We start from the raw sequence: 20,218 nt of genomic DNA, 5'->3' as shown, positions 1-20,218 counted from the left end.
AGAGAGAGAGAGGGAGATACTGGATACAACAAAGGTAGACAAAACACACCAAAAGAGCAAGAGAAAGACATTACAAAAGAGGCAATAGACAAAGTTAAAAGCTAGTTCTACATGCGCTATGAATTTGTTAAAGGCTCAAAACCACAAATAGTTGCACTGCACATGTAAAGTTACGCCCGAAATTAAAATTTACGTACGCATCAGGACTGGCCAATTCCTGTCACTTTCGAGTGGTACTTGTACACTCAAGAATATGTCTGCGTCAGAAGGAGTTCTCTACATCTTTAATTTCTGCAGATAGTTTGATTTATGTATACATTGATGCACCATAATTGTACGCAACCTGGCGTGCATGTTACACCAAGTTGGGGGACATACGTTTAGTGTTTTCAACATTTCGCGGTCCTGCCAGCAACTGTATAAATATTAATATTAAATTAACAACAGCCTCAGCTGCAGTGTTTACCTACACTCCTGGAAATTGAAATAAGAACACCGTGAATTCATTGTCCCAGGAAGGGGAAACTTTATTGACACATTCCTGGGGTCAGATACATCACATGATCACACTGACAGAACCACAGGCACATAGACACAGGCAACAGAGCATGCACAATGTCGGCACTAGTACAGTGTATATCCACCTTTCGCAGCAATGCAGGCTGCTATTCTCCCATGGAGACGGTCGTAGAGATGCTGGATGTAGTCCTGTGGAACGGCTTGCCATGCCATTTCCACCTGGCGCCTCAGTTGGACCAGCGTTCGTGCTGAACGTGCAGACCGCGTGAGACGACGCTTCATCCAGTCCCAAACATGCTCAATGGGGGACAGATCCGGAGATCTTGCTGGCCAGGGTAGTTGACTTACACCTTCTAGAGCACGTTGGGTGGCACGGGATACATGCGGACGTGCATTGTCCTGTTGGAACAGCAAGTTCCCTTGCCGGTCTAGGAATGGTAGAACGATGGGTTCGATGACGGTTTGGATGTACCGTGCACTATTCAGTGTCCCCTCGACGATCACCAGTGGTGTACGGCCAGTGTAGGAGATCGCTCCCCACACCATGATGCCGGGTGTTGGCCCTGTGTGCCTCGGTCGTATGCAGTCCTGATTGTGGCGCTCACCTGCACGGCGCCAAACACGCATACGACCATCATTGGCACCAAGGCAGAAGCGACTCTCATCGCTGAAGACGACACGTCTCCATTCGTCCCTCCATTCACGCCTGTCGCGACACCACTGGAGGCGGGCTGCACGATGTTGGGGCGTGAGCGGAAGACGGCCTAACGGTGTGCGGGACCGTAGCCCAGCTTCATGGAGACGGTTGCGAATGGTCCTCGCCGATACCCCAGGAGCAACAGTGTCCCTAATTTGCTGGGAAGTGGCGGTGCGGTCCCCTACGGCACTGCGTAGGATCCTACGGTCTTGGCGTGCATCCGTGCGTCGCTGCGGTCCGGTCCCAGGTCGACGGGCACGTGCACCTTCCGCCGACCACTGGCGACAACATCGATGCACTGTGGAGACCTCACGCCCCACGTGTTGAGCGGTACGTCCACCCGGCCTCCCGCATGCCCACTATACGCCCTCGCTCAAAGTCCGTCAACTGCACATACGGTTCACGTCCACGCTGTCGCGGCATGCTACCAGTGTTAAAGACTGCGATGGAGCTCCGTATGCCACGGCAAACTGGCTGACACTGACGGCGGCGTTGCACAAATGCTGCGCAGCTAGCGCCATTCGACGGCCAACACCGCGGTTCCTGGTGTGTCCGCTGTGCCGTGCGTGTGATCATTGCTTGTACAGCCCTCTCGCAGTGTCCGGAGCAAGTATGGTGGGTCTGACACACCGGTGTCAATGTGTTCTTTTTTCCATTTCCAGGAGTGTAGATTTACCTAAGTTTCATTTGGGATAACCCAACCTTCATGAGAATAAAATGAACTACGATTTGTCCATAATGGACAACGTCAAAAACTAAAAACTATAATATAGTAACACTTCGTCATATTGCAATAACTTAAGCCGGCCGGCGTGGCCGTGCGGTTCTAGGCGCTTCAGTCTGCAACCGCGTGACCGCTACGGTCGCAGTTTCGAATCCTGCCTCGGGCATGGATGTGTGTGATGTCCTTAGGTTAGTTAGGTTTAAGTAGTTGTAAGTTCTACGGGACTGATGACCACAGATGTTAAGTCTCATAGTGCTCAGAGCCAATTTTTTTTTTTTTTTTTTGTTGTAACTTATCTGGGAAACAGCCTTGGCCAAGGTTTTTAGTTTTTGACGTTGTCCACTACGGAAAAATCGTAGTTCCATTAATTCTGAAGAAGGTTGGGTTATCCCAACTGAAACCTATCTAAATCTAGATGAACACTGCAACTGAGGCTGTTGTTAATTTAAAATTAACATACCTTTAGCCCTACTCTACAAAAATTATTGTGCATCGACTCCTTGAAAACTGGACAAATCTAAGAAATTCGAAGACAGGTCATGTACAGAAGTCCAGAATTATTAATGATCTATATACGCTTAACAACGGAAGATCTACTACAAATTGCCATTATGGGCGAAACTGGACAGTCACCACTTGTCACAGTGAATCTTAACTGCTGCCGAAAGCGTCTGTGTAACTATAGCTTGAACCTTTAACTTAAAGACTGATAGCAGAGAGGAGAAATAAGTAGAAGGGTGGAGAGAGCGAGAGCAAGCGTGGAGAGAGAGAGAGAGAGAGAGAGAGAGAGAGAGAGAGAGAGAGAGTGGGTGGGTGGGTGGGTGGGTAGTGTCGGAAGAGGCGGAGTGGATAAGAATGAGAAGAAGAGACAGAAAGAACGTAAAACAGAGCGAGCGAGCGATAGAAGGAATTGGAGAAACAAATACGAAATAGGAAAGTTGGTGTGACAGGGATCAGAATTTAAAGAAGGAAAGAAAGATAGTTCAAGGAGAGAGGAAGCAAGAAACAGGGAAGACAAAATCCCTCAGCTGAGGAGAAATTTTCGATCCAGAACCGATAATCTGTCACTCACCTGCTGTCGCCATTTTCTCCTGCGGGTCCTTCCAGCATCGAACCCTGGCCCCCCGCCGCCATGGCCGCATCGCAGCCCTCGCACCTGGAAACAATGCAACGCTTGAGGCCAACAGCCAGGATCAAGTATATTCTGCTGGAGCATCCGCGAAGGCCTTATATGATGGAAAAACCCAGTAATTGGCACTGCTATTATATATAAGCTGCACCTGTTACACTGAAATGTCATATAATTAAAATACACGCCAGACATATGGTGTGTGTCCAGAATGAGATTTTCACTCTGCAGTGGAGTGTGCACTGATATTAAACTTCCTGGCAGATTAAAACTGTGTGCCAGGCCGAGACTCGAACTCGGGACCTTTGCTTTTCGCGGGCAAGTGCTCTACCAACTGAGCTACCCAACCACGACTCACGACCCGTCCTCACAGCTTTACTTCTCCTACCTTCCAAAAAGTTTCATATCAGCGCACACTCCGCTGCAGAGTGAAAATCTCACTCTGGAAACATCCCCCAGGCTGTGGCTGAGCCATGTCTCCGCTATATCCTTTCTTTCAGAAGTGCTAGTTCTGCAAGGTTCGCAGGAGAGCTTCTGCTAAGTTTGGAAGGTAGGAGACGAGGTACTGGCAGAAGTAAAGCTGTGAGGACCGGGCGTGAGTCGTGCTTGGGTAGCTCAGTTGGTAGAGCACTTGCCCACGAAAGGCAAAGGTCCCGAGTTCGAGTCTCGGCCTGGCACACAGTTTTAATCTGCCAGGAAGTTACATATGGTGTGTACTTTACAGGTGAAGTTTGCTAAACGGTCCTGTTAATTGGGATCTGGAGAAGTAGAAAATGTATAATGGTTCAACATGGTCAAAATTTTAAGAAAAATAGTTACATGCTAGTGGTGAAAGCTGAGTGGTTTACAATACAGACAAGAACCGAGAGGGAGAAATAAGAATGAGATACGATGAGGGAAAGACCGCGGATTAAGTAGAGTGTAAGGGAGGGACGCAGTCTTGTTCCCCTTCTGATGAAGTTGCGCTTTCTTTTTGGTCATCAGAGTACTGACTGGTTTGATGCGGCCCGCCACGAATTCCTTTCCTGTGCTAACCTCTTCATCTCAGAGTAGCACTTGCAACCTACGTCCTCAATTATTTGTTTGACGTATTCTAATCTCTGTCTTCCTGTACAGTTTTTGCCCTCTGCAGCTCCCTCTAGTACCATGAAAGTCATTCCCTCATGTCTTAGCAGATGTCATATCATCCTGTCCCTTCTCCGTATCAGTGTTTTCCACATATTCCTTTCCTCTCCGATTCTGCGTAGAACCTCCTCATTCCTTACCTTATCAGTCCACCTAATTTTCAACATTCGTCTATAGCACCACATCTCAAATGCTCCGATTCTCTTCTGTTCCGGTTTTCCCACAGTCCATGTTTCACTACCATACAATGCTGTACTCCAGACGTACATCCTCAGAAATTTCTTCCTCAAATTAAGACCGGTTTTTGACTTCTCTTGGCCAGAAATGCCTTTTTTGCCATAGCGAGTCTGCTTTTGATGTCCTCCTTGCTCCGTCCGTCATTGGTTATTTTACTGCCTAGGTAGCAGAATTCCTTAACTTCATTGACTTCGTGACCATCAATCCTGATGTTAAGTTTCTCGCTGTTCTCATTTCTACTACTTCTCATTACCTTCGTCTTTCTCCGATTTACTCTCAAACCATACTGTGTACTCATTACACTGTTCATTCCGTTCAGCACATCATTTAATTCTTCTTCACTTTCACTCAGGATAGCAATGTCATCAGCGAATCGTATCATTGATATCCTTTCACCTTGTATTTTAATTCCACTCCTGAACCTTTCTTTTATTTCCATCATTGCTTCCTCGATGTACAGATTGAAGAGTAGGGGCGAAAGGCTACAGCCTTGTCTTACACCCTTCTTAATACGAGCACTTCGTTCTTGATCGTCCACTCTTATTATTCCCTCTTGGTTGTTGTACATATTGTATATGACCCGTCTCTCCCTATAGCTTACCCCTACTTTTTTCAGAATCTCGAACAGCTTGCACCATTTTATATTGTCGAACGCTTTTTCCAGGTCGACAAATCCTATGAAAGTGTCTTGATTTTTCTTTAGCCTTGCTTGCATTATTAGCCGTAACGTCAGAATTGCCTCTCTCGTCCCTTTACTTTTCCTAAAGCCAAACTGATCGTCACCTAGCGCATTCTCAATTTTCTTTTCCATTCTTCTGTACATTATTCTCGTAAGCAGCTTCGATGCATGAGCTGTTAAGGTGATTGTGCGATAATTCTCGCACTTGTCAGCTCTTGCCGTCTTCGGAATTGTGTGGATGATGCTTTTCCGAAAGTCAGATGGTATGTCGCCAGACTCATATATTCTACACACCAACGTGAATATTCGTTTTGTTGCCACTTCCCCCAATGATTTTAGAAATTCTGATGGAATGTTATGTATCCCTTCTGCCTTATTTGACCGTAAGTCCTCCAAAGCTCTTTTAAATTGAGATTCTAATACTGGATCCCCTATCTCTTCTAAATCGACTCCTGTTTCTTCTTCTATCACATCAGACAATCTTCACCCTCATAGAGGCTTTCAATGTATTCTTTCCACCTATCTGCTCTCTCCTCTGCATTTAACAGTGGAATTCCCGTTGCACTCTTAATGTTACCACCGTTGCTTTTAATGTCACCAAAGGTTGTTTTGACTTTCCTGTATGCTGAGTCTGTCCTTCCGACAATCATATCTTTTTCGATGTCTTCACATTTTTCCTGCAGCCATTTCGTCTTAGCTTCCCTGCACTTCCTATTTATTTCATTCCTCAGCGACTTGTATTTCTGTATTCCTGATTTTCCCGGAACATGTTTGTACTTCCTCCTTTCATCAACCAACTGAAGTATTTCTTCTGTTACCCATGGTTTCTTCGCAGCTACCTTCTTTGTACCTATGTTTTCCTTCCCAACTTCGGTGATGGCCCTTTTTAGATATGTCCATTCCTCTTCAACTGTACTGCCTACTGCGCTATTCCTTATTGCTGTATCTATAGCGTTAGAGAACTTCAAACGTATCTCGTCATTCCTTAGTACTTCCGTATCCCACTTCTTTGCGTATTGATTCTTCCTGACTAATGTCTTGAACTTTAGCCTACTCTTCATCCCAACTATATTGTGATCTGAGTCTATATCTGCTCCTGGGTACGCCTTACAATCCAGTATCTGATTTCGGAATCTCTGTCTGACCATGACGTAATCTAATTGAAATCTTCCCGTATCTCCCGGCCTTTTCCAAGTATACCTCCTCCTCTTGTGATTCTTGAACAGGGTATTCGCTATTACTAGCTGAAACTTGTTACAGAACTCAATTAGTCTTTCTCCTCTTTCATTCCTCGTCCCATATTCTCCTGTAACCTTTTCTTCTACTCCTTCCCCTACAACTGCATTCCAGTCGCCCATGACTATTAGATTTTCGTCCCCCTTTACATACTGCATTACCCTTTCAATATCCTCATACACTTTCTCTATCTGTTCATCTTCAGCTTGCGACGTCGGCATGTATACCTGAACTATCGTTGTCGGTGTTGGTCTGCTGTCGATTCTCATTAAAACAACCCGGTCACTGAACTGTTCACAGTAACACACCCTCTGCCCTACCTTCCTATTCATAACGAATCCTACACCTGTTATACCATTTTCTGCTGCTGTTGATATTACCCGATACTCATCTGACCAGAAATCCTTGTCTTTCTTCCACTGACCCCTACTATATCTAGATTGAGCCTTTGCATTTCCCTTTTCAGATTTTCTAGTTTCCCTACCACGTTCAAGCTTCTGACATTCCACGCCCCGACTCGTAGAACGTTATCCCTTCGTTGATTATTCAATCTTTTTCTCATGGTAATCTCCCCCTTGGACTATTCCGGAATCTTTTGCCAATGGAGAGATCATCATGACACTTCTTCAACTACAGGCCACATGTCCTGTGGATACACGTTACGTGTCTTTCATGCAGTGGTTTCCATTGCCTTCTGCATCCTCATTTCTTCTACATGGATTTTAATTTCTACTCCAAATTTTTCATCTGTTTCCTTTACTGCTTGCTGAATATACAGATTGAATAACATCGGGATAGGCTGCAACCCTGTCTCCCTCCCTTTTCAACCACTACTTCCGTTTCGTGCCCTCGACTTTAACAGCCATCTGGTTTCTGTATAAATTGTAAATAGCCCTTCGATCCCTGTATTTGACCTCTGCCACCTTTAGAATTTGAAAGAGGTCAATATTGTCAGACACCTCCTCTAAGTCTACAAATGCTAGAAATGCAGGTTTCACTTGCCTTAATTTATCTTCTAATATAAGTGGTAGGGTCACTATTATTCCTTAGGAAGTCCAAAAAGCAGTGGCCATCACCTCACCAGCTGACAAAATGCTCTTTGCCGTCTCTTCGGTGTCCCGTCACCAGCCTTTCTCCATTTTTTGCCCGCTGTTCTGATTCTGGCGCGTAATAATGGACCCAGATCCCATCCACAGTAACAAAGCGGCGCGAAAGTATTGCGGATTTGCGATTAAACACCGCGAGACATAGTGTTGAAATGTTGGGCCGGATTCGCTTTTGGTCGACTGAGCAATCGCAGCATCCACCTCGCACAGACCTTCCTCACAGCCAGCTCCCCATGCACGGTATTGTCTAGTCGCTCACTCGAGATGCTAACAGTCTCGGCAATCTCACGAATTTGTATGCGGCTGTCTTCCTTCCGTCACCGTGCCGTGCACTTTGTCGATGGTTTCCTATGTGGTGACCTCATTTGGGTGGACGGAATGCGCTTACATTCATTAATCCAAAAATAAACGATAATTAGTGATAGTGCACAGTCCGCCTGAACATTCAAATCACGATTTGTGCGGCAGTCCAACCCTTCAAATAAAAATGCTTAATAACAGCACGAAACTCTGTTTTCTCCATTTCCAATCGCAGTCCGCACGCAGACCAATGGTTCAAATGACTCTGAGCACTATGGGACTTAATATCTGAGGCCATCAGTGCCCTAGAACTTAGAACTACTTAAACCTAAGTAACCTAAGGACACCACACACATCCATGCCCGAGGCAGGATTCGAACTTGCGACCGTAGCAGTCGCGCGGTTCCGGAGTGAGCGCCTAGAACCGCTCGGCCACCGCGGCCGGCGCACGCAGACCAATCCAGACGGCTCTGTCAACAGTGAACTGTACGTTGTTGAAATTCTTTATATGATCCTTGGAATAATCACTCTTACCAACCAAGATGGTGCAGCATTCTTTCACGAAAATTTATCAGACTTACCAAACCATCCTTCTACATTTCATAAATCATTTCACCGACTTTCTTAAGAAAAAATATTTATGTGGCGTTACAGTCACTGTCGTTAATTCTCAGTGCACAAGAATGAGATTTTCACTCTGCGGTGGAGTGTGCGCTGATGTGAAAATCCTGGGCGGATTAAAACTGTGTGCCGGACCGAGACTCGAACTCGGGACCTTTGCCTTTCGCGGGCAAATGCTCTACCAACTGAGCTACCCAAGCACGACTCACGCCCGGTCCTCACGGCTTCACGTCTATATCTACATCAACATCCACACTCCGGACGCCACCTGACGGTGTCTGGCGGAGGGTACCTTGAGTACCGCTATCGGCTCTCCCTTCTATTCCAGTCTCGTACTGTTCGTGGAAAGAAGGATTGTCGCTATGCCTGTGTGTGGGCTCTAATCTCTCCGATTTTATCCTCACGGTCTCTTCGCGAGATATACGTAGGAGGGAGCAATATACTGCTTGACTCCTCGGTGAAGGTATGTTCTCGAAACTTCGACAAAACCCCGTACCGAGCTGCTGAACGTCTCTCCTGCAGAGTCTTCCATTGGAGTTTATCTGTCATCTCCGTAACGCTTTCGCGATTACTAAATGATCCTGTAACGAAGCGCGCTGCTCTCCGTTGGATCTTCTCTATCTCTTCTATCAACCCTATCTGGTACGGATCCCACACTGCTGAGCAGTATTCAAGCAGTGGGCGAACAAGTGTACTGCAACCTACTTCCTTTGTTTTCGGATTGCGTTTCCTTAGGATTTTTCCAATGAATCTCAGTCTGGCATCTGCTTTACCGACGATCAACTTTATATGATCATTCCATTTTAAATCACTCCTAATGCGTACTCCCAGATAATTTATGGCATTGCTTCCAGTTGCTGACCTGCTATGTTGTAGGTAAATGATATGGGATATTTCTTTCTATTTATTCGCAGCACATTACACTTGTCTACATTGAGATTCAATTGCCATTCCCTGCACCATGCGTCAATTCGCTGCAGATCCTCCTGCATTTCAGTACAATTTTCCATTGTTACAACCTCTCGATATACCACAGCATCATCTGCAAAAAGCCTCAGTGAACTTCCGATGTCACCCACAAGGTCATTTATGTATATTGTGAATAGCAACGGTCCTACGACACTCCCCTGAAATCACTCTTACTTCGGAAGACTTCTCTCCATTGAGAACGACATGCTGCGTTCTGTTATCTAGGAAGTCTTCAATCCAATCACACAATTGGTCTGACAGTCCATATGCTCTAACTCTGTTCATTAAACGACTGTGGGGGACTGTATCGAACGCCTTACGCAAGTCAACAACCACGGCATCTGCCTGGGAACCCGTGTCTGTGGCCCTCTGAGTCTCGTGGACGAATAGCGTCTCCTACCTTCCAAACTTCACAGAAGCTCTCCCGCGAAGGGGCAAAGGTCCCGAGTTCGAGTCTCGTTCCGGCACACAGTCTGCCAGGACGACTCATTGCGCAAGTTTGCAATATCTGAAATTGGGTTCCCTGATGAACCTGGAAACTGAGAACCACACGTGTAAGGTAATAAATAGCTCACCTGATCTTGCTGCCCTTCAGGATGCCCGGAGGTTGTGCGGGGGCGGCGTCGGCGGCGGTGGCGGGGGCGGAGCCGGAGGCGGTGGCCTCCCGCACGATGCGGCGCTCCGTCACTGTCGTCATCGTTATGGTCTCCACAATGTAGCGGGGGTGGGGCTGCGGCTGTTGTGACGTCACGGCTCCATCTGCCGGCAAGAGAGGAAACTGCTCGAGGGACAGATTCTCCCACAACGGATCTGTCTAACGTCTACGTCTGCATACGGGGGCTGTTTGTACGCTGAAGCGCCAAAGAAACCGGTATAGGCAAGCGTATTCTAGTACAAAGAGGTGTAAACAGGCAGAATGCGGCGCTGCGGTCGGCAATGCCTGTATAAGACAACAAGTGTCTGGCGCAGTTGTTAGATCGGTTACTGGCTGCTACAACGGCAGCTTATGAAGATTTAAGCGAGTCTGAACGTGGTGTTATAGTCGGCGCACGAGGAATAGGACACAGCATCTCCGAGGTAGCGATGGAGGGGGGAATTTCCCGTACGGGAGCGTTTCACTATAGTGCGCGTCATTTGCGACGGCGGCCGAGTTTAGGTTCGTTCTGCGCATCTGACGTCACAAAACGCAGTCAGCCAATGAACAGAGAACGGCGTTGCCAGAGTTCGACTGCAGTGCAGAGCCACGGACGAGTGTCTTCAGTTTCAGAAACGTTGTAAGAGGTCCGAGCAGATGTAATTCTATGTAAGAGGTCTGAGCAGATGTAGTTTTGATGTATTGGTCATGCGCTGCCTGCGATATGCAAGGTATAAGAGAATCTCTGACCAGAGAGCAGTGTTGACTGCAGTAGGAACTGTGTAGCTGTTGCAGTAAGTTGTTGCTAGTCTGGAGTCTGCAGTCTGCTCTGGTGTGGTGTATCGTGTTGGCTGGCCCGGTCGCCGTGCAGCGATGCTGGAGCCTGAGTATTACTGTATAAGGTAAAAAGCAGCCTTGCGCATATGTAGTAATGTCATCTCAAGTCCCATGTAAATGTTTTCAAAATCTCGTAATAATAATCTTTCTCATAAAAAGTAATTTTTAACAACCATTCATTTCAATTTAAAGAATTTACTAATTTTCTCCCATCCATGATCATCCCGATTGTTGCAAAAGAAAAATCAGTTGCTTCCCTTTCATAGATGACAAATCTATTGGCCAGCATTGCACAGGGCTGTGCCAGAAAACATTATTTTAAGAGCAGATATACAGGGTGTTACAAAAAGGTACGGCCAAACTTTCCAGAAACATTCCTCACACACATAGAAAGAAAATATGTTATGTGGACATGTGTCCGGAAACGCATACTTTCCATGTTAGAGCTCATTTTATTACTTCTATTCAGATCACATTAATCATGGGATGGAAACACACAGCAACAGAATGTACCAGTGTGACTTCAAACACTTTGTTACAGGAAATGTTCAAAATGTCCTCCGTTAGCGAGGATACGTGCATCCACCCTCCGTCGCACGGAATCCCCGATGCGCTGATGCAGCCCTGGAGAATGGCGTATTGTATCACAGCCATCCACAATACGAGCACGATGAATATCTACATCTGGTACCGGGGTTGCGTAGACGAGAGCTTTCAAATGCCCCCATAAATGAAAGTCAAGAGGGTTGAGGTCAGGAGAGCGTGGAGGCCATGGAATTGGTCCGCCTCTACCAATCCATCGGTCACCGAATCTGTTGTTGAGAAGCGTACGAACACTTCGACTGAAATGTGCAGGAGCTCCATCGTCCACGAACCACATGTTGTGTCGTACTTGTAAAGGCACATGTTCTAGCAGCACAGGTAGAGTATCCCGTATGAAATCATGATAACGTGCTCCATTGGGCGTAGGCTGACGAAACTAAAATGAGCTCTAACATGGAAATTAAGCGTTTCCGGACACATGTCAACATAACATCTTTTCTTTATTTGTGTGTGAGGAATGTTTCCTGAAAGTTTGGCCGTACCTTTTTGTAACACCCTGTATATGCCTTATCCGGCGACTTCATTGAGGTAACTATTTTTCTCTTTTTTATTCAGAATGATCTTTCAGTGCCATGTCGCACTACTGCTGACGTCCAAAATTTACCAGGTTAAATTCACAGTCAATTATTGAAAAGTTATAAGTGAGCGACAATTTAATTGAGAGGTTAGTTACATTGTATTATTACCAGGTTACTGAATTTTTTTTTTTTTTTTTGGTGGGACGTTACACATGAATGTGAACGACATAATTATAATTTTTACTATTGAGAGGTTTAGGAATTTTTCTGTTTTGAGGTTACGCTAAATGTGAATGAATTATTGTGTGGAGGTTAAATGGGAAAGAAATTTTGTTCTGGGGTTACACTAAATTAGAATCATATTCATATTATTTACATAAATTTTATGGGGAGGTTACAACGTTCAGTCATAAATAAAGTAACTGAACAAAAGCAATGTCTCAATATCAGACTTTCTTTTATAGAAAGTTTGGAAAAAGCATTCTTTATACCAATTGCTTCATATTCTATTAATTAATTAAACCAAACAAGCAATAAGCCTCCTAATTCAGAGGATAACAAGGAAAGGTGTTTGTATCATTCTCAAGAAACGCTTTTTAGCAATAAAGAACAGCGGTAATTGTTTATTTCCCATTGCACTTCGACGAAACGAGAGTAATTCATAATCATATCAACTGTGTTTGTCGGTAATTTGCGTGATAAAGTCCTGTGGGAGCTCTATCGAATGACGAGTTGCGTTAGCGTAATGGGTGAAGTATTGGGCTGCTAAGCGAAAGGTTCTGAGTTCAAACCTTTTTTCGGTGCGTAATATTTTCTTTATTTAAAAACAATATCGAAGTGTCTTACTACCTGAATTTTATTCGTTTGAATGCAATCTTTTGAAATTTCTAGTGGCAACTAAAATCGTCCATACGCAAAGTATACGCTATGGACTTTTACCTCTGCAAACTCTTCAAAATTTCGTGCAACGGTTTACTGCATCTAATGCTGCACAATAACAGCGTTGAACATCGAAACAAAATTAGGTCATTTATGGGAGGGGAAGGTATCAGTCAAGAAGATGTGTACAAATCAAATTTTTTGGGCCACATAGTTTTTGTGGAATTGAATGACAAAGTGTGTCAAAGCAGTGGGAACACCATGTGTCTGCACAGGCGAGCAGTGCAGTGATGACAAAATGTGGGGAGCACGTCTCTGTAGCAGCGAAAGGGTTAATGCGGCCGTGGTGGCTTTACTTCATAAAACTGCGCGCTCCCCCCTAAACGTAAGTTTGCGAACTATACTATACTATACTATACTATGGCGCTGCTTCTCTTGGCGCGTACAACTGACAACGCAGCAATCTCCCGCGTCAGGGCGGGCATGCGTGAACCGCTAAGATAAAAGAATTCAACTATAGTGTACCGTCAGTATCAGGAATCCGATAAAAGTATCAAATCTCCGACATCGCTGCGGCCGGAAAAAGACCCTGCAAGAACGGGACCGACGACGACTGGAGAGAATCGTTCAACGTGACGGAAGTCCAACCATACCACGAACTGCTGCAGATTTTAATGCTGGGCCATCAAGAAGTGTCGGTGCGCGAACCGTTCAACGAAACATCAGCTATGTGGGCTTTCGGAGCCGAAGGCCCACTCGTGTACCCTCGATGACTGCACGACGCAAAGCTTTACGCCTCACCTGGGCCCGTCAACCTCGACGCTGGAGTGAAACGTGTTGCCTGGTCGGAGGAGTCTCGTTTAAAATTGAATCGGGCGGATGGACGTGTAAGGGTTTGGAGACAAGGTCATGAATCTAGGGACCCTGCATGTCAGCAGGGGACTGCTCAAGCTGGTGGAGGCTATGTAATTGTGTGGGGGCGTGTGCAGTTGGGAGTCATATGGGACCCCTGATACGTCTAGATACGACTCTGACGGGTGACACGGGCGTAAGCATCCTGTCTGATCACCTGCATCCATTCGTGTCCACTGTGCACTCTGACGGACTCGGGCAATTCCAACAGGACAATGCGACACCCCGCACGTCCACAATTGCTACAGAGTGGCTCCAGGAACACTCTTCTGAGTTTGAACCCTTCCCGCTGGCCACGAATCTCCCTAGACACGAACATCATTGAGCGTATCTGGGATGCCTTGCAACGTGCTGTTCAGAAGATGTCTGCACCTCCTCGTACTCTTAGGCATTTATGGAGAGCCCTGCAGGATTTATTGTGTCACTTGCCGTCAGCACTGCTTCAGACATTAGTCGAGTCCATGCCACGGCGCTTATGGGTGCTCACGGGGGCCCTACAGAATATTAGGCATGTGTACCAGTTTCTTCGGCTCTTCACTGTACATCGAGATATATGCTTCCTGTAACAGAGTTCCGGCAAAGAAAAGCGAAGCGCACCGCACACCTTTCCCCGCGAAACTGCACAAAACACGCAAAATTTTGGAGAGCACCTCTCATGTTGTTGTACAACATCAGGTGGCAGTTCTGTATCCCATGTTCTTACAATATGACGGTTCACCTTTGCATTTAAACGGAATGTTTGCTTCGTCACTAAACACTAAGCGTGGAAGAAAACTGTCATCCTCCATCTTGCCGAGAAAGAAATTACAGAACTCCGGACGTTGTTGTCTGCCACCTTCATAAAGAAAATGTGGTAGATGACTTTGGAAGATGCAATCGCCATCCCCGGATTGCTGTTCAACAGGGTGAAGCGAGAAGGTGATTATAACACCAATGTAGGCCTGTGCTGTGATAGTGCCACGCAAAACAACAAGGGGTGCAAGCCCCCTCCATGAAAAACACGACCGCACCATAACACCACCGCCTCCGAATTTTACTGTCGGCACCACACACGCTGGCAGATGACGTTCACCGGGCGTTCGCCATACCCACACCCTGCCGTAGGACCGCCACATTGTGTACCGTGATTCGTCACTCCACAGAACATTTTTCCACTGTTCAATCGTCTAATATTTACGCTCCTTACACCGAGCGAGGCGTCGTTTGGCATTTACCGGCGTGATGTGTGGCTTATGAGCAGCCGCTCGACCGTGAAATCCAACTTTTCTCACGTCCCGCCTTACTGTCATAGTACTTGCAGTGGATCCTGATGCAGTTTGGTATTCCTGTGTGACGGTCTGGACAGATGTCTGCCTATTACACATTACGACCCTCTTCAACTGTCGGCGGTCTCTGTCAGTCAACAGACGAGGTCGGCCTGTACGCTTTTGTGCTGTACGTGTCCCTTCACATTTCCACTTCACTATCACAACGGAAACAGTGGACCTAGGGATGTTTGGGAGTGTGGAAATCTTCTTGAACAACATTATTAGGAACGAAACCGAAAGTGTCCACGGTTTTATATACTGGCATCCTTTGCCTCCTGTAGTATCTTCTGCGACGGTAAGGCATGGCTGTGTGACAAGTGACACCCAATCACCTGCCCACGTTCGAAGTCCGTGAGTCCCACGGAACGCACCATTGGTTCAAATGGCTCTGAGCACTATGGGACTTAACTTCTGAGGTCATCAGTCCCCTAGAACTTAGAACTACTTAAACCTAACCAAACTAAGGTCATCACGCACATCCATGCCCGAGGCAGGATTCGAACCTGCGACCGTAGCGGTCACGCGGTTCCCGACTGAAGCGCCTAGAACCGCACGGCCACGAACGCCCCATTCTGCTCTCTCACGATGTCTGATGACTACTGAGGTGACCGATATGGAGTACCTGGCAGCAGAATGCACCCAATATGAGAAACGTATGTTTTTTTTGGGGGGGGGGGTGTCCGAATACTTCTGATGGCATAGTGTACGTATAGTCTCGACACCTATCAGAACTTCATGAAACTGTAGGGGCTGTGCAAAGTCGCACAAGAAATGCCACAATTTTTTCATCCCAAATGGCCGAGAAAAATATCTGTTGCATTACTTGTGGAACGCCTCTAGTAGATTCAGATAATCTGAGAGCACGTAATCAGGTAAAAGCTCGTTGGGTAGTGGCGTATAATTGAGAGCAGCACATGTGGACTATTACGGCTCACGCGACGTCGGGTGGAGGAGATGCGTTGAGGAGATGGGGGACTGACCGGTAGCTTTCATCTCACGCTAGGAGAGGAGAGCCCTACGTCAAAGTGACGTAGCCACGCGTCAACATGAGTTTCACGACTTGTCCTAACGACTGTTGTGCGCGTCTTGAATCTGCATTGTTATTTGTTTATGTGATTTCGTTGTCCTATTGTCCGGTATTGCTAGCGTGTACGTCGTCGTTCTGAACATGGGCTGTGACGGAGATGAGAGAACTTTCGATCAGATCCACGAAGATAGTCTGAAAGAAAGATTTCACTATCTTTCTTGGTTGATTTACAGCACGAAGGCAAAATTAAATGGAACTAAATGGTTTAATGTTTCTAGCAACATTCGGAATTATCTTCAGAACCACTTCAGTTTCTCAGTTTAACGTTTCTGCCCACATGAATTATCTACAATTCATTGGATTTTATAAAAATACGAAACACTTTAATTTCTTCCTGTTGTTGTTGTTGTGGTCTTCAGTCCTGAGACTGGTTTGATTCAGCTCTCCACGCTACTCTATCCTGTGCAAGCTTCTTCATCTCCCAGTACCCACTGCAACCTACATCCTTCTGAATCTGCTTAGTGTATTCATCTCTTGGTCTCCCTCTACGATTTTTATCCTCCACGCTGCTCTCCAATACTAAATTGGTGATCCCTTGATGCCTCAACACATGTCCTACCAACCGATCCCTTCTTCTTGTCAAATTGTGCCATAAACTTCTCTTCTCCCCAATCCTATTCAATACTTCCTCATTACTTATGTGATCTACCCATCTAATCTTCAGCATTCTTCTGTAGCACAACATTTCAAAAGCTTCTATTCTCTTCTTGTTCAAACTATTTATCGTCCACGTTTCACTTCCATACATGGCTACACTCAATACAAATAATTTCAGAAACGACTTCCTGACACTTAAATCTATACTTCATGTTAACAAATTCTTCTTCTTCTTCAGAAACGCTTTCCTTGCTATTGCCAGCCTGCATTTTATACCCTCTCTACTTCGACCATCATCAGTAATTTTGCTCCCCAAATAGCAAAATTCCTATACTACTTTAAAGTGTCTCATTTTCTAATCTAATTCCTTCAGCATCACCCGATTTAATTCGACTACATTCCATTATCCTCGTTTTGCTTTTGTTGATGTTCATCTTATACCCTCCTTTCAAGACACTATCCATTCCATTCAACTGCTCTTCCAAGTCCTTTGCTGTCTCTGACAGAATTACAATGTCATCGGCGAACCTCAAAGTTTTTATTTCTTCTCCATGGATTTTAATACCTGCTCCGAATATTTCTTCCTATTTCACGTTGTTACCCACACGATTTATTCAATATTAATCGGATTGAAAACATGACTAGACACTTTTTTAACTTTCGTTATGGTTATGATTCCTTCATTCAGATATTCGTTACGTTCACGAAACACACAACAACATCCCACATTCTTTGGATAGCAGCTTAATAATTAATTACTTCAGTTTTCTCTCCACACGATTCATCGGATTTAATTAGAATAACAAGCTTTTTTTTTATTTCGTTGTGGCTCCTTCGCTCAGACCTTAATTATGTTCACGAAATACACAAGAACATCGCAAATTGTTGGGATTACTTTTAACAATTCATTCCGCTGGGATAAGCATAAACACAACTCCTTCCACTTCGTTTGTACACAAGTATTTAGATTTAGCTTTGACGTTATCGGTACCACTGCAAAGATCGATATACGTACTTATTTAGTCGATTTAGGTTATTTACGTCACGATGACGTAGCGTTGCGTCATTATGACGTAGGGTTCTCCTCACCTGGCGTGAGATGAATGCTACCCGGCACTGACCGGAAGACTTTATCGATTGCTCGCGCGCCTGTTTCGATATTCAGCAGTGGCAGCCGCTGCCTTCTGTTCCACCCCCTCCTCCCATTCCCCCCCCCCCCCCCCGTTCTTCTCTTCCATACAGCTGCCAGCGTCGCGTGTGCTCTTCGCGTCTTCCCTTCTTACGTCTTTCGTCTCTCCCAGCTTCTTTGCTGGTGACCCAGCATTGCATCGGCGAACCGCTGGGACCAATCGCCTCCCTGGAGCACAAACGTCGGCCAATGGCGGCGGCCCGTCCCGAGAGTCCACAGGGAAGGGGGGAATCCCCGACTAATTCCTTCTATTACGAAGTACAGCCTAAATTTGGCATAACTGTAGGGACTTGTGGAAACTAACAGTACCTACGTGCACAGGTACGCTGGAAGCTAAATTTTGGTGCGTTGCGTAATGGTACTTGAATTACGCAACCATTACGGCACCTCACCTGAACCTCTCGATACCAGCAATATTCTACTGTGTCTCTGTAAAGTAGTTAACCCTAGGACGCCGAAGCCTTTTTTTCTAACTTGGATACCAAAGGGGGGGGGGGGGGTTTGGCGAGCCCACAGGTATTAAATAAGTTTACTGACGAAAAATTACAACTTTCAAAATGGTTTATGTATTTTAACTAAGGCATCGGTTTATAAATGTTGTTAATTGTTATAAATATTGGATTGAGTGAATACAAAATTGACATATTACAATACAAAATACAGATGTGTTCATATACAACAGACTACTCTGAGTCCTCAACTTCAAGGCAAGAAACACACTTCACAGTTTTTTCTAAATGTGTGTTACACACATGTTTATGACACTTTCCACAATACTGTTTTGGTTTACTTAGATTGTTGTACTTGTGCTTCTTTGTTTTAGCTTTCCTTACACAAATATGGCACCGACCTTTCCCTGCAGGAGGTTGACGTGCTTCTGTTGTCACTTCTTTGATTTTCTTTACTAGAATAGTCTCCATTGATTGAACAGTTTGGTTAGATAACCCTCTTGCATTGGCACTTCTTTCTTCTACCTGGAATTTCACTAGTTCCACCCCAGCTTGGAGAAGATAAGCTTCCGTTTGTTGTGTTTCTCTTCATTCCATCTTGGATGTTGCTGGATGAATATGGTGGTTGCATTGACAGTACAAGTGTCGATGAGAGAGTAAAATGCAGATAGAGGCTATCTCTTTGTTGCCCTCTTGCAGGTGTACATGCGCGCCATTTGATCAATGGTATCAATTCCATCTTTAGTGGAATTATAATATGCATTTATCTCGGTTTTTATTCTTCTCTCCTCCAACAGTGCCTTTATCTTGGTGCATTGTTGACAACATCAGTAAGTTCTTACTTGGTTTCGTTTTTGCTGTGTGGGACACCAAAGTTACTGGAGGCCTACGTGTTGGGAACTGCACTAACTCACTGCAAGTTTACAAGATAAATAACAACTGACATCAACAATCACTTCCTCTGAAAGTTAACCGATTGTTGTGAATATCAAGAATACCAACCAACAAGAAACTAACTTGCATTGTTGTGGAGATGAGAAACACGAAATCCTACTAAGGGAAATTTTCTACAGCATGGGAGACTAAGGGGGGGCGGGGATTGTTGAACCCATAATAAGTTTGTTTATTTTTTCTTTCGAAGCAGGAATTTTCTCTAAAATATATTGACACTAACGTTTCATAAAATAGCCAAGAAAGAATAACTCAAAGGGAATATGTACTATGAAATTTACTTGGGCAAAAGCAGGGGACATAAAAAATTGTGGGTTCAACGAACCACCCCCCCCCCCTTTAGGTCCTAGGGTTAACATATTTCTGAGACAACATTCAGATTTGATTTCATTTTTGATACATCGATATGTTTATTTTGCAGTGATATTATTCTTATGTGTATTCTTTCTTTTGTCACTATGATCTTTGACGTACTTGTAACTCTGATTTTTGGGCGCCTAAGCGATTAGTTAGTTAGAGAGTCGGATCTTGAAAAAGTCAAGTGTTGGACGTCATGTTGGAAAGACGCATATTGTAGTCAGCTTATAAAATGTGAACTTTAGCAGTGAGGAAGATGTTTTCAAGTATGTTGTGAAATGATGATGTGTTACGTGATATTGCAGCAAAAGTAATAAAACAGAAGTGTAACTTAAATTCGGAGTGCTGATTGCTTTTTTACACCACCATTGTGCTAACTTTGAAAGGTTTAATCTTCAAGAATGGTTTGTGAAGCGCATCTACAAAACTTTTGAATATCGCAGAGTAACACCTAGGCCTCTTTGCATCCGAGCTTGGAATCACCACTACCTAGATTTTCGACAATTGGGCCACGAGTTCACAACGAGACCAGCGTGGGAAACACGAAAAGATGACT

At 45.1% G+C, this 20,218-nt stretch overlaps 1 protein-coding gene and 3 non-coding genes across 4 annotated transcripts in view; 1 reads left to right on the top strand and 3 right to left on the bottom strand.

Annotated features, from left to right (window-relative positions):
- Positions 1–10,039, bottom strand: part of LOC124720196 (uncharacterized protein C6orf132-like) — a 71,554-nt gene extending 61,515 nt beyond the window's left edge. The window contains exons 1-2 of the mRNA XM_047245520.1: positions 9,918–10,039; positions 3,013–3,096 (exon numbers count right to left, since the gene is read on the bottom strand). Coding sequence (XP_047101476.1) covers positions 3,013–3,096; positions 9,918–10,039 — 206 coding nt within the window. The remainder of the gene's footprint in view (positions 1–3,012; positions 3,097–9,917) is intronic.
- Trnar-gcg lies at positions 3,344–3,418 on the bottom strand. Its single transcript has one exon. It is a non-coding gene; the product is annotated as a tRNA-Arg (tRNA).
- Trnas-cga lies at positions 3,673–3,747 on the top strand. The gene has a single exon. It is a non-coding gene; the product is annotated as a tRNA-Ser (tRNA).
- Positions 8,500–8,574, bottom strand: Trnas-cga. Its single transcript has one exon. It is a non-coding gene; the product is annotated as a tRNA-Ser (tRNA).
- Positions 10,040–20,218: the final 10,179 nt, after the last annotated feature.

Source organism: Schistocerca piceifrons, chromosome 11 (assembly GCF_021461385.2).
Source record: "Schistocerca piceifrons isolate TAMUIC-IGC-003096 chromosome 11, iqSchPice1.1, whole genome shotgun sequence".
NCBI lineage: Eukaryota > Metazoa > Arthropoda > Insecta > Orthoptera > Acrididae > Schistocerca > Schistocerca piceifrons.
Note: the sequence above shows the minus strand (reverse complement) of the source record. Positions and strands in the feature narration are given on the sequence as shown.